This window comes from Helicoverpa armigera, chromosome 28, assembly GCF_030705265.1.
Source record: "Helicoverpa armigera isolate CAAS_96S chromosome 28, ASM3070526v1, whole genome shotgun sequence".
Classification (NCBI taxonomy): Eukaryota; Metazoa; Arthropoda; class Insecta; order Lepidoptera; family Noctuidae; genus Helicoverpa; species Helicoverpa armigera.
In genome coordinates, this window is record NC_087147.1 from 4,684,868 (window position 1) to 4,699,902 (window position 15,035).

The window sequence follows — 15,035 nt, forward strand, 5'->3', positions numbered from 1 at the left end:
ACTTTTTGTTGTTAATTATAAATATTTTGTTTGTTAGAACGCAACATCTGGGAAGAATGGGAGTCACAACACGTCCCAGTTCCGCGCTGACGTCACAGCGGTGTTTGCCAGACTAAGTAAAATTAAAGCAATCTATTGCCCCGGGACAGCCAATTTACTTCTGTTTCTTTAGGGTTGACACTTTCAAAATATTAAAAAAAAAACATCGGACCTTCTTCGTCTTTTAGAACCTCTTCGTTAGTGAAGGTTGGCCATCGACTTTTTGCGCTCCTCTCTGTCCGTAGCCAGCCGGAACCATCGCACGACGGAAGCGATGCCGGTCCATTCAAGTAGGTACGTTCTGCAACCACGACTTCCCTAAGCGACCACTGTTGGATAAAAGTCTACTCCTAGCTGACGGGATTTGCCCATTCTCACCGTGCTAGGCATGCGTGTTCATACCCCTAAGTGCAGTGTGGTGGCTATACCACCACCCGTCGGTCGCCAGAGCCTTGTCTGTTTTTCAGCAGGGTGCACCACGGACAGGTGAGGTTGACAATTGAGGTAGGCAGGACGATTTACCCCCCCAGAACCCAGAAAAAAAAATCATTCATATTTTTTTGGTACACCTGGCAACCCTGCAGTTTGAGCGGACACCGGGTCAATTCCGTCGTTTACTTATTTTAATAAAACTCAGCAGACGTACAAATTTCATGTTATTAGCGCACTTAGAGAAATACAACTTTCTGCAATAACTGACAAACTGTACATAATGTTTTGATTAAAATATAATACGCATTTTATTTGACTGCACATGCTTGTCAATATCAAAAATATTGCACATCACTAGTGCATCTAAAAAGTACTTAGCCTAGAAAATTATAACTATAATCAATTGTCTCCTTGGACTTCAAAACGAATTTAAAACACACTTTCAGCTTTGAGACGGAAAATGTCAGCTATCCATTGCCAGCCTTACACATTTTACAAAAAAAAAAAACTACAGTCCCAATAATATATAAAAGTGTCTTCTTTCGCATGCATAATGTCTTTGTTTTTACCCTAATATACGCAGTTTCACCCAAAAAAATAAAGTCTCAACAAGCGTTGCACACATTGACTTCCAAAGTCGCAACTTGAAACGACTTCTAGGACTTTAAAAGTCGCCTTTTATAGATGCATCTCGGCTGTAAAGCGAACGACGGAGAGTTACAACGTCGGTCGTGAAAACTGGTACTTTATTGGTCATCTGATATTTTAACAGGAAGCTTAATGGCTTTATTCTGGTTTTATGTTTTATTATGTAAGTAAGTATCTTTACTTACCTGTAATGTGCTTGTTATTTTTCTTGTTATCTGCGTCTTCATGTAGCCAGATAATAGTCACATCTGATCAAAGAACATTCATGGATCTTGGTCAAGGAGGTGCAGAGCGGAACCTAATACCTACTTAGATTGTTTTATTTAGTACTAGCTGGTGCCCGCGACTTCGTCTGCGCAGGTTTAGTATTTCGAACAATATGTTTACAAATTGTAGCCTATGTGTTATTCTGATGTATAAGCTATATTATTGTAAAGTTTCATTAAAATCCATTCAGTAGTTTTTGCGTGAAAGAGTAACAAACATCCATACTATTGTATGTATGGATGTATGGATATACATCCATGCATCCATACATACAAACTTTCGCGTTTATAATATTAGTAGGATCATATTCTTAGGTGGGTAATAATATTTCAAACAAGTTTTTTTTAATATTTATTTCTTTGCATCTAGAAAGCTTCAAAAGAACTGAACTGATTTGAAAAATTCTTCTAGTTTTGGGAAGATAGGTACACTATTCCCAATTGACATAGGCTACATTTTTTTTCTGGGTTGAATCCATGGAAAACAGCTAGCGTAATAATAAAACAACAATACGCAGTGAGTCATTCCTTATTCTCACTAAAATAGCCTAATAGATGAACATAAAATACACGCTTACCTACTCCTGGCTCAAGCTTACCCTTAAAATTAATCAAAGCCCAAACCATGTTATAAACTAAGTTCGATGACAAAACATCGGTGGACTTAACCCGGCTTCATCAAACTTCTGAAAGCCGATCAAATCGAAACTGTACTGTCTTCGGGATTATAGCTTATACTTGGCTTATTTCTATGTTAACGTGGTTTCTGGTACATTGAATAGATAGTAATATTATAATATATAATGCCGGGACACTTTTTCACACACGGTTGGTTAGCTCCATGCTAAGTTATTAATTAACTTGTACTTGTGTTACTATACTGATAAACTACATATAGCTGCATATATACATATCTATAAATACACATTATAACACCCAGACTACGGCCAACAAGCATGCTCATCACACAAATGTCAACCGAACCGGGAATCGAACCCGGGACCTCAGGTTCGGCAGGCCGGCTTGGTGACCATTGCGCCATCGAGGTCGTCAAATAATCGTTGGTTAGGTACTGTAGGACCGAGATATTCTATCTTACTCAAATGTAAAAAACTTATTTTAATGTTTCGATGTATATTGTACGAGCTTGCGAAGAGAAGTGTCAATTTCAATATCAAAACCATAATATACTCTTTTTACATAGAACGTGATTAATTTAAATATTTGTTCAGCTAGGCACAAAATATATTGAATAAAACCTTAAGACTAAAAAGTATTAACTTCCCTACAGTACCGTGTCGGATTGCCGAAGTAAAGGTCTCGGGTTCTATGCGGTCAGTGTGTGTGATGAACATGTTTGTTGGCTGAGGACTGGTTAGGCTAAGCAACGCTTGACGCGATCAGTCCGTGGATGGGTGACCAAGTGACCATCTTGTCATAATAAGTTCCTCTGTGTTTCGCAGAACGAGTTAAATTGCACTAAGCAGTATCCATGCATACTTAATTGAAAAAGGCGCGGCAGATGATAATGTTTTGAAACAGATTCTGACCCATTCCTTGTATAACTATGACCTTTTCAATGTAATTATGTAGTTAAGTACCACTTTTTAATTGGGTGAACTTGATTTAATTATAGAGATATAATTACTTTACCATTGACAATATTAATAAGGATTAATCGTGTAATATTGCTCCGTTCCAAATAATTATATCCTAGCTCTAATGAAACTGCTCTCAATACGTCTGTCGCATACTAATCAGGTTAATAACGTGGGACACATTAGTACGAATATACGTAACTTATAATGAAGAATATTGCGTATATTTTTAAGGGTTTCTTACTTAATAATATCAATTCTCTAATTTTTATTCTCTCTGATAAAAACCTAAAAGATGCGATTCTAAACTCACTTATTGGCACTAATTTAGAGCAATTAGCTAAGAGCTGTCTTAATCACCAATCTCTGTGAGAATATCTGCTTATTAACGCACGGGGCAATATATAATACATATAACGTAACAAATAGTGATAGCTCACTCATGTATTTTCGATCACACGACAATATTGACAAACTGAAACATATAGGTACGTGACGGACGGATATCTCTAAAATTATCCGTCTCGTACTTTGGGAGAGGGTAAGCATGGCAACGGCGTCTCCGGTTAGATAAATAGTCTAAGAACATAAAACTAACAAAAAATCCGCTTCCAGCACTCGCTTATTGTATAAAAGTATTCGAGTGTCTAACGCGATTTAGCACAAAAGTGCTGAAAGTTACCGGGTAGCGCTTAATTCGCGAATCTATGGTAATTGGTTTGGACATTGTAAGAGCGCGTTCCCATTCCGTGACGATAAATTATCGTTAGAGGATTTATCGTGATAGTTGTACACTTAGGATAGTGACAATATTTTACCCTACCTACCTATGTAGGTACCTATCACGCCAAGTAAGACATAAAACCAAACCGATATTTTACATATGTATAATTTTAAATCGATTAATGATGACGAATGATTAGTCATTCATGTTAGCATAATCTCATAAAAAATATTTGCGATAATGACACCCTGGCGTCAGCTAGTTTCCACCTACGATTTTACAGACCCGTAGAATTTACGAGCGCACCTGGATATAGAGTAGAAACTACTGAAAGAATAATACTAAAATCATATAACCAATAGACAAAATAAGCAAACTCTTCAACTTAATAAAAAATAAATATAGGTAACTAGCTGACCCCGCGAACTTCGTATCATTTAAACCTTCCCTGGACCTCTACAAACATCTTAAAACCAAAATAAGCCAAATCGGTCCAGCCATTCCGGAGTTTTAGTGAGACTAACGAACAGCAATTCATTTTTATATATAAGACTAGCTGACCAAACAAACTTCGTATCGTTTAAACCTTCCCTGGACCTCTACGAACATTTTAAAACCAAAATAACCCAAATCGGTCCAGCCATTCCGGAGTTTTAGTGAGACTAACGAACAGCAATTCATTTTTATATATAAGACTAGCTGACCAAACAAACTTCGTATCGTTTAAACCTTCCCTGGACCTCTACGAACATTTTAAAACCAAAATAACCCAAATCGGTCCAGCCATTCTAGAGTTTTAGTGAGACTAACGAACAGCAATTGATTTTTATATATAAGATTATCAGTGTACCTCTAGCTATAGTAACAATATAATGGACGAAACTTGAAGTAACTTCGACATTAGTAAGTGTACTGTAAGGAATGTTCGTTAGCTACCAATCTTTTAGCTTGGATTAACATGTTTCGTTGTTTACAAAGCAAGCTGACTGGTTGCTTTTGCTATTTCTTTTATTTGAATCTTCGCAAAGAAATTAATTCAATTAGGTACATATTCTTGTGCTTTTTTCTGTCACACAACTTGTATTTTATTAATAGGTATGGAATTTACAATCTTCCTCTTTAACACATAGGAATTTGGCGTTCTAAAAATATTTGCGGCATTTCTAAGTGATTTTCTTTTTGTTTACAGGTGCGTTCAACCCTCATCTGTCTTTTAGCTGTCGAGTGTCGAGGTAAAGAAAATATTTTCTAACAATTATATGAACAAAGAAAATAACTAAAAAATCACACGCATTACAGCAAGATTTTTTTTATGCTATCTTCAAAATTTTTAAGTTTGATTTTTTTTAAATATATTTTATGAATATTCATATTAATTAAATCTACATACACATTTACAAAAATAAAAAAGTGGAAAAATTAAAACTATGTATCAAAATATTCATCCGCATCGCTGTCAGCGTGGATCGTCCCGAAAAGGCTGACTGCATTGCCACGCTGGATAGCGTTACAATTTGAATTGAACATTTGGACATACTATATATTTTTTATTAAAATTAAAAAGTTTCAGGCTTACTGTCTGCCTCTTCTCTCTAAGGAAATCAGTTAGCTGCACAATACATATTATAGGTGCTATTGCACAAGCATTTGCACAGACACAGGTGCACTTACTATTCATGGGACCGCAATCTGACATGACGAATGAGTTGTAAATGTGTGATAAATAAAACTAAACCAGTTCCCCAAAACTCAATCATCATCATCTCAGCCATATGACGTCCACTGCTGAACATAGGCCTCCCCCTTAGATCTCCACAGATACCTGTTGGAGGCGACCTGCATTCAGCGTCTTCCGGCGACCTTTATAAGATCGTCTGTCCACCTTGTTGGTGGACGTCCTACGCTGCTCTTGCTAGTCCGTGGTCTCCACTCCAGCACTTTTCGACCCCATCGGCCATCCGCTCTGCGAGCAATATGGCCAGCCCATTGCCACTTCAACTTGCTAATCATTGACAAAACTCAATATCGTCAAAGGTTCTTAAAATAAAACTCTTAAAAACCCGTTATTATATTCCCCACCCAGGCTACATAAAACCGTATATTTTTAACCTTATCATCACAAACTACGTTCTAACTCAAACGGGGAACATTAAACGACGATGTTCGGAAACTTCGTAAAACAAGCACATTATCCTTTTACATAAGCATTATATATTATTAAGCAGTTTTAACAAGTTACCTAATACCTAAAAACAAAGTTTGTAGTACGTTAAATATTGAAAAAGGTTAAGTGAATTTAGACTTTAAGTACGTAGTTATATGGTACTTTCTAGATTGGATGTGTTTTGTTTTTTGTTAGACCCGGAATAATTTATTAATATCGCTGATGTGTATCATGTGTTATACTTTAGCATGTATATTGTAGAAACAATATTGCCTAAAGTGGATCCTGAAAATCTATGAGTTAGTACTCAGCTAAGGAAATCACAGAAAATATTATTAAGTATCCAATTTCATGAGACATCTGCAAATTATGAAAACATCTCCATTTTGGTCTGTATCAGAATCGCTGTCACTTCTACTATATTTGCTCGAAATACATAAAGAAAGTTGTAACCTTATTGCTTTTCTGATATCAGGATCGCTCTCACTTTCTCCAGTTTGAAGAAACTGCGCAAAAGTGCAGTTCTTTTTAACCAGCAGTTGCTACCTAATTGCTACCCTCCAGTATGTCATTTTGGACCACACAGACTTTAAAGATAAATACATTTTCAAGACCCGTAATGCTAATAAAAATTGCGTAGGTTTTCAGTTGTTAGCTTCAGTCTCGCCAAATTACGTTGACATTTTGACAATTTATATTTCAGAAATATAACATTGCAGTTTCTACACGTACACAATATAGCAAAAATTTCAAATGAGAACTAACAACACATGCGCATTTTATAACTGGTTTCAACTAGTTTCGAAATATTTTACTTCTTTTTCTTGAAAAACTATTTCATTTCAAAATTGTAAAAACTTTTGTTTTCGTGTGACGTTTAATAATCGTAAAATGCTTGGTTTTATTGTCACAGTAAAACTTTAGTAAGAATATTACTTTTCAAGCTTAAGAGTATAGCACACTTCAGACAAAACTGTCGGCCGACAGTTGACCCGATGATTGGCAACTTTTTTATTCAAAAGAAAATCTTGATTCCTATCAAAATTTTCAGTCGGTCTTTTTCTTCTTCCTGCCCTGTTAACAATTTTATAATGGGGTCGGCGCAATATGTCTTCCACTTCCAATCTGTCCTGTCACTCGTCATACTGTCACTCACTCCCTTCTTATTCATGTCATCTTTCAGGCAATCCATACATCTTTTCTTAGGTTTTCCCTTTCCTCTCCATCCATCTACATTCATACTTAGCACTTTTAATTCGGTCTGATACCGGTTAAATACCTGATCTTTGTAATGTGCGTACTGCTATTCATCTTCATACTGATCTATGAGCCCAAACAAACTATCGGCCGACTTAAAGTTTGCAGTTTGCGGCTACTCAAAAACTGGGATAAAACAATATTACTTTTGAACTTTTATATTTGAACCGCTTTTCAGAAGATAATTCTGACTTTTCGAAATATATCAAGCTTAAGATCTTCACACCCGCATCATGTCAGGCTTGATATATTATTTTCTACACAAAACATGTAAAAGCCTTTTTGGTTTGAACTTAACTGAGGCTGATTAAAAACGTATGAAAATTTAAAAAGTTTTAAGTACCTAAGAAAAATTTCAGTTTCAGTAACCCGTTAAAATCTAATAATAGAAAATATTTTCTTATGGTCTGTTGTTCTCATTATCGCTGAAATCAATAAAATTTTATTAAATTTCTGCTGTAATAAGTTTTGATAAAATGTCAGAAGTATTTTTTTTCCACTTTTGGAACAAAATGTAAAACTGATTTAAACAATTATTTTTTTTTTCACTTTTGGAACAAAATGTAAAAACAATTTTACTAAAACCTTTTTCTGTAATTAATTTATAATATCTCGGCTTACATTTGAATTATAAATTAATTCAAGGCTGAAAAACTAAACTTTGTAAAAATAATACTTAATTCAAATTATAGTAGTTGAGTATTGATTTCTTTTCGTAATTATTTACGTGGCTTTTTATGTTCTCTCAATTTTAAGATATATTTTATGAGTTAGAAAAATAAATCTACTATATATCATAGGCCTTTATCGCAAGCCTATATACTATATTTTTTTGATGTACATATATATTATTATTTAGTGATAATCAAAAATAAAAATCTTGTAAGTAATTTGCGCTTGAAAATTTAACAAACATACACAGACACACTCAGAAACTTTCGCCTTTCTAATATAAGCGTGCTTATTTAGACGACAAAATACATTAAAACAGCGAATAAATTAACTTCTAGCTATAAATGGCTGGGTAATGTTCTAGACAGTTAACTCTGGTCTAGCCCAGTCTTTAAGCTCTTTGAGGCCAAACAAGCTCTTAGCTATTGAGAGAATTACTTTAGTTAAGACTACATTCAATTATGTTAATACTGTTTTGTTTGAAGTAAATTGAAAATGAATATTTATAGTGTTATTGTAAAAAGTAAAACACGTGTCAAGTGTTCAAAAAACGTTAAATTAAAAAGCATAATTAAGGAAATATATTTATAGCCTTCCTCGAGAAATGGGCTATCTAACACTGAAAAAAAAATCTAATCGGCCCAATATTTTTGCAAGCAAATAAACTCACTCTTCTGGCTTATAATATCTACTACGTAGTATGGATAAAATGTACTAGGATATCGTTCCCCACCCAATATACAATGTGCACATATTCGTTTCGGTCAGAAAGGCATTCTTATATCAAATCTAATATTATAACAAACGGTGTTTGTTACACCAAACTTTTCGATGAGTAATGATTCTAATTGCTTTACAGTAACTCTTATCCCGTACATAGCTGCATATACAAAAACATGAGAACCTCCTAGAAAATTCATTAAACCATTTTATTTCTCCAAATTCTTCTATTACCATTTCGTTTTCCAAGATTTAGCCACGTTTAAGTATTTTGTGGAATAAACTAAGTCGTTTCGTGGCTTGGAATTGTTCCAACTTACCTGTATGGATAAACCCCTTTGCCTTGTTTTAGTGGCTTTTCACACTGCAAACTTTTAGTCGCTCGATAATTTGACCGGGCGCATAAATCGGTTAACAGATGAATGGTAGAGTGCACATTACAAGCATTATGTCATGTACGCGAATAAGATACAAGATTAAACAAAAAAATAATAATTAGACCGCCTCCAATAATATACTTAACAATTTCCTTAATCCGACAAATATGGGCCGAAAACCCTATCAAAATCGGTTCAGCCAAACCTGAGATAATCATACGTACCTAGATATAGATCAAACCTAAGAGCTCCCTTTTTCTTGAAGTCGGTAAATAATTCGTGTCATAATCATAATCTCTTCCACGCCGATTTCGGCAACGGCGACCACTTCGACCCTAATGGCGTGCGTGTGCTCTCATGTGGCTGGAGTATCCAATTTTGTGCGTGAAAGTCCGCGCACACTGCGGACATGTCAGGGTACCAGCCACAAAGTTGTAGTTGATAGCTACAGGCGGTCGAGCTTTCAACTCATCTCGTTTGGCATCCAACTCAGAAAGTCGGCGTGCTTCAAAGTCAAAGACTTTGGCTTTAACGCGGCTTCTCCAGTCTCTGCGGTTGGATGCCAGATTCTCCCACTGAGACGGGTCAATGGAACAGCTTTTCATGTGACGCTTCAGCACATCCTTGTATCGCAGCAGCTGTCCGCCACGTTTCCGCTTGCCCTCCTGCAACTCGGAGTAGAGGATGCGCTTGGCCACTCTAGTATCCGGCATGCGCAGTACATGCCCGCACCAACGAAGCTGTCTCCTCATGAGGTATGCTTCAATGCCACCTACATTGGCTTTCCTCAACACTTCTGTGTTACGCACACGATCAAACCAACGGATATTTAATATTTTGCGCAGACATTTGAGGTGGAAGCGGTCTAGTTGCTTGATGTGGCGTCGGTACGGTGTCCATGTTTCCGCTGAGTAGAGTATACAAGGCAACACAACTGCCATATACACAGAAACCTTTGTGGATATCTTTAGGTCATGGGAGCTGAAAACCTTCTTGTCGAATTTGCCGAAAGCAGCGGCTGCAGCACCAATTCTGCTATTGATTTCGGCGTCAAGGTCGCACTTTGATGTTATAATGCTCCCCAAATATCGAAATTTATCGACCTGCTTCAGGACATCTTCACCAAGCATAATGGTCAGTTCTTGACGTCCGTGATTGTCTGAAGACATTACTTCTGTCTTTTTGATGCTGATTTTAGACCAAATGTACAGCACTGCTTGTGAAGGTTCGTGACTAGCTGTTGCAGGACTTCAGGGATTCAGCCACGAAACAGAGGTCATCTGCATACATAATGTCCTGTATATGTGCATAGGACACCTTTGTGGTCGCCTTGAGTCTATTCAGGTTGAAAAGTTTGCCGTCAGTCCGATAACGAATACGAACTCCTTCAGGAGAAGAATTCAATACTTCCCGGACTACAACTGCGAAATATAATGCAAACAATGTGGGAGCCAGGACACAACCTTGCTTTACTCCACAGGTGACGGAGAAGAAGCTCGATTGGTCATCTTCAACCGCTACACAACATTGCATGTCATCGTGCAGGAGTCGCAGGAGTCTTATGAACTTCTCTGTACACCCCAACTTTCTCAGTACCTTCCAGAGGGCCTCGCGAGGGACGCAGTCAAAGGCTTTTTCCAGATCAATAAAGCAGAGATACAAGTGCTGTCCCTGCTCTCTACTTTTTTCCTGGAGTTGACGGACTGCGAATATTGCCTCACAAGTTCCTCTGTCTGGTCTGAAACCAAATTGGGTTTCCGGCAGAATCTTTTCAGAGAGGTTCCTGAGGCGGTTTAGAAGTACTCTGGCGAAGACTTTTCCAGAGACAGAGAGCAGTGAAATACCGCGGTAAGAACCACATTCCGACCGGTCGCCTTTGTTCTTATAGAGAGCCCTGACGCGAGATAACTTAAAAGTTTCAGGAACTTGTTCTTTCTCCCACATAAGCACAAACATTTCCCAGACGCGCGAATGCAGTTCCTCGCCGCCGTACTTCAGAAGCTCACCTGGTATAAGGTCTAGGCCAACCGCACGCTGATTTTGCTGTTGTTTGATGGCACAAAGCACCTCATGTTTAGACAAGGCATCATCCAATTCTTCTGCTATTTGAAGTTGAGGCAAACTGTCTATGTAGTGTAGATCGGCTGTTCGATCTACATTAAGTAGATTATTGAAGTGTTCTGCCCAACGATCTAACACTTCATTTTTGCTTTTCAGCAGACTTTTACCATCCAGCGACTTCAGTGGTACCTTTATGAAGTTGGTGGTACCTAGGAGATTGCGAATTTCGCTATAGAAATCACCGAGCTGATTACTATCAGCAAGCGACTGGATGTATTGAGCCTTGTCTTGCCACCATTTATCTTTAGTGTGTCTCGTGAGTTTACGCAACTCACGGTCACTCTCTCTATAAGTGCGCTGTTATTACTGCGCTTGAGAAGTTCTCGGTGTTTGGCAATAGCTTTAGAAAGAACTTCGTCGTTCTCATCAAACCAGTCTTGCTTGCGTTTATTTTTTAGCCCTATGGTGTTAATGGCTACGTCAAGAATGGACGACGATAAAGCGTTCCAGTCTGCATCAATATCACCGGTATTTTGATGAGAGTGTATATCACATGCCAGCGTTTCAGCGTATTTGCTTCGGGGTCCCGGATGTTTGAGTTTCTCAATGTTTATGTTCTGAGGCTTTTTCCTGCTAGCCCTGAATGGTCGCCGAAGGCAAAGACGCAGTTTGGTGACAATTAGTCTATGGTCCGTCCAGCAATGAGCACCGCGCATAGCACGAGTGACTAGGACCTGAGAGATGTCTCGCTGCCTCGTGATGGCATAGTCAATGAGGTGCCAGTGCTTAGAACGTGGGTGCATCCACGTAGTTTTGTGCTTAGCAGCAAGGCGAAACATGGTGTTTGTGATTGCAAGTTGGAATTGAGCACATAAACTAAGCAGCAACTGGCCATTAGAGTTGATGTTGCCTACCCCATGCCTACCCAAAACTTTAGGCCACGCTTCATAATCTTGACCAACTCTAGCATTGAAGTCCCCTAACAAGAGAATCTTTTCTCTGTTCGGTATTTTATGGAGACATTGTGTAAGTTCTTCATAAAATTTATCCTTGATGTCGTCAGAACTATCTAGCGTCGGTGCATAGACACTGATAACATTAAGGAAATTGTCACCGTCTAAGTGAAGGCGCAATGTGGTTATACGGTCCGAGATGTGGATTGGACATTCTTGAAGTGTCTTCACAAGATTATTCTTGATCACAAAACCAACTCCCGACCTTCTTGGTTCTGTTGCAGCAGTGCCCTTCCAGTAGAAAGTGTAGCCACCGCCATGCTCGACTAGCTCGCCCTCATCGGCAAGGTGGGTTTCGCTTACAGCAGCTATATCAATGTTGTAGCGGCGGAGTTCTCGAGCAACTATGGCCGTTTTTCGTTCTGGGCAGGCGTTTGTCTCCCGGTCGAGAAGGGTGCGAACATTCCATGCACCAAAAGTCAGTAAAGGTGTTTTAAGTTTATTTCTATTGCGTCGACCACGAATAAAAAGATGCGGAAGCAGCCGTGGTTACTGCTATCCAAAGAGTGTTTGGGGTGAGCATTTGTTTAGGGCACCTTTTCTAGCCCCCTCCCAGGCTGAGCAAGGAAAGCAGTGCTCCCCTAAAAAGGGCTGCTTTGTCGCTCTGGGTGCTGCCGGATTCCCTCTGTCCCCCCAGCTCAAAGAGAAAACGACCACGGCATGTACTCACACCCCCAGAGCCGCTAGTGTGCAGGTCTCAGACAAAGCTCAGGTTGCATCAGCCCGAACCTCTCTACCTCAACCTATCGCCACTAGTCTTCGCCAAATCGGGGTCCATTATACGGAAGCAGTCAGATGCGCAGGATATATTATAGTGCTCAAACATACGCGCAAACGCAAGAGCACTCTCTCGTCTAACATCCCTTTATCCAATGGAACGGTGAACCGCTACGATCGGAGAGATGTTAGATGCAGCAGTTTGACATACGATAACACGATCCCTATCGCTGCCTCTAGGCCTTCCTGCGATGCCTCGGTGTCTTGCCACCAGTGGCGGTCTGCTATTTAGCCAAGACACAATTTCGGGGGATTTCCGATCCGGCTTGGGAGATGTTGTTCCCAAGCGCCGGCGCCGACGGTAGCCGCCGCGCTACTGACGGCGCTCGCCGCCGTGCTCGACACTGTGGCGCCCTCCAGCGGACACGCCAGGTACTGTGGAGAGCCTGCTCTCACACACGTCCGGCACCGGCGGTGACCGCCGCGCTACTGACCGCGCTCGCCGCCGTGCGACACTGTGCACGACACTGTGGCGCCCTCCAGCGGACACGCCAGGTACTGTGGAGAGCCTGCTCTCACACACGTCCGGCACCGGCGGTGACCGCCGCGCTATTCGTGTACCTAACAAAACATAGCATCTATCTATCTATACTTCGGCCTGTGTCAGACCGCCAAAAAAGTTTGATTATCCTCAAAATAAACTATCAACCAACTATCGGCCGACAGTTTAGTCTCCAGTGTGCAAAGGCTCTCAAAAGCAATATTAGAGTTACATGATTTAAAGCTTGTTTCGTGCAATTTTGCTACAAAATTTAATATTGAAGCTATTTGATTTAGTTTCGGATATTATATTTTGGATTTCTTGTTTTTGATTTATTAACTTGTGGAGCTGGATTTTAGATACATAAGGGACTAATAAAGATCAATATTTAAGAATTATTGCTCACCATAGATACATAAATAAAAGCAAAATTTTAATGTTCAGCGTGGTTTTTTGAATATGAAAACTGCAAAAGTAATCTTTATAAAACTACTGCTTTCTTCATTCATAACTTGAAGAAAAAAATGTTGACAAATTCCTACTTTATTCACCCTAGAAGTCTTACGGTGAGTTGCACCATTTAACTATAACGATAACCGAATCATTTTCAGTTGTCAAATCGCAGCTTTGCCCAATGGGCGGAAAGTATACAGCTTGTTATATTATGGTTATCGTTATTTTTATGACGACCTCGATGGCGCAATGGTCACCATGCCGGACTGCCGAACCTGAGGGTTCGATTCCCGGTTCGGTCGACATTTATGTGATGAGCATGCTTGTTGGCCGTTGTCTGGGTGTTACAATATGTATTTATAAATGTGTATATTGTGTTATCACCCATAACACAAGTTAATTAATAACTTACCATGGGGCTACCCGACCGTGTGTGAAAAGGTGTCCCGATATTATTTATTTAGTTAAATAGAGCAACTCACCCTAAGCGTTAAAAAAAACTTCAATAATACCTAATTACCATAGATAAAAAATGTGGGGCTCATATTGCCCTTTTCAATATAATAGGGGCTCATAAAACAATAGAACATCTATGAACAACTACATTAATAGATAACACTTAGAAATTCTATCGACAAGTCTTAAAGTTAGAACAACTTCTAAACGTATCAAGTTTCGTCTACCCACAGAACTTATTAGTTTTGTTCACTACGGTGTAATTTCCAGACGAAATTAATATTATAGGAAACACTTATATGGATTTATAAGAGAAGTCTTATAATGTCTTATAACTCGTAATAATAATTAACGTTAACGTTATGTTATGTAATTCTTAATTAATATCGTTGTTATGAAAGTAATGCCAATTAATGTCTCTAGCTTTGGGATTTATTTTCGAGAAAAATGACGAAACAAGATAATATCAACCCACAAAAGTGTCTTTGTTGCTTACTATCAGTTTCTCGCAGTTTCACCCGCGTCTCTCTCTCTTTCCAGCTATTTATCCCACATGGTGGTGGGGTCAGCTTTCCTAATTTGTCTTCTCCACTTCGCTCTATCTACGTCATCGTTCTCGGACACCTGGTACTCCTATATATCTTTCGACACTACGTCCCGCCATCTGGTCTTAGGGCGGCCTCGTGATCTTCGACCGGGAACGGTTTCGCCCGTGTCTAATATACCTATGTCTTTTCCCCGTCATCCAATACATTGTAGGTAGAGCTTTCTAACAGTCTAACTTTTCAAAAAAGCTTAGAAGTTTCAGAGGCTTTTACAAAACATTCATTTTTCGTCTTTATAATATTAGTATCTCCTATATTGGATGAATTGAATTGCCAAAAAATTTGGTATGCA

General features: G+C 38.9%; 2 protein-coding genes across 2 annotated transcripts in view; one reads left to right on the plus strand and one right to left on the minus strand.

Annotated features, from left to right (window-relative positions):
• Positions 1-15,035, plus strand: part of LOC110371493 (sex peptide receptor) — a 285,637-nt gene that overhangs the window by 104,325 nt on the left and 166,277 nt on the right. The window lies entirely within an intron of this gene.
• Positions 9,191-15,035, minus strand: part of LOC135119014 (uncharacterized) — a 33,646-nt gene continuing 27,801 nt past the window's right edge. Inside the window, 4 exon segments of the mRNA XM_064042264.1 lie at positions 9,191-10,095; positions 10,098-10,154; positions 10,157-11,302; positions 11,305-12,462. Of these exon segments, the coding sequence (XP_063898334.1) occupies positions 9,233-10,095; positions 10,098-10,154; positions 10,157-11,302; positions 11,305-12,462 (3,224 nt within the window). The 3' untranslated portion in view covers positions 9,191-9,232.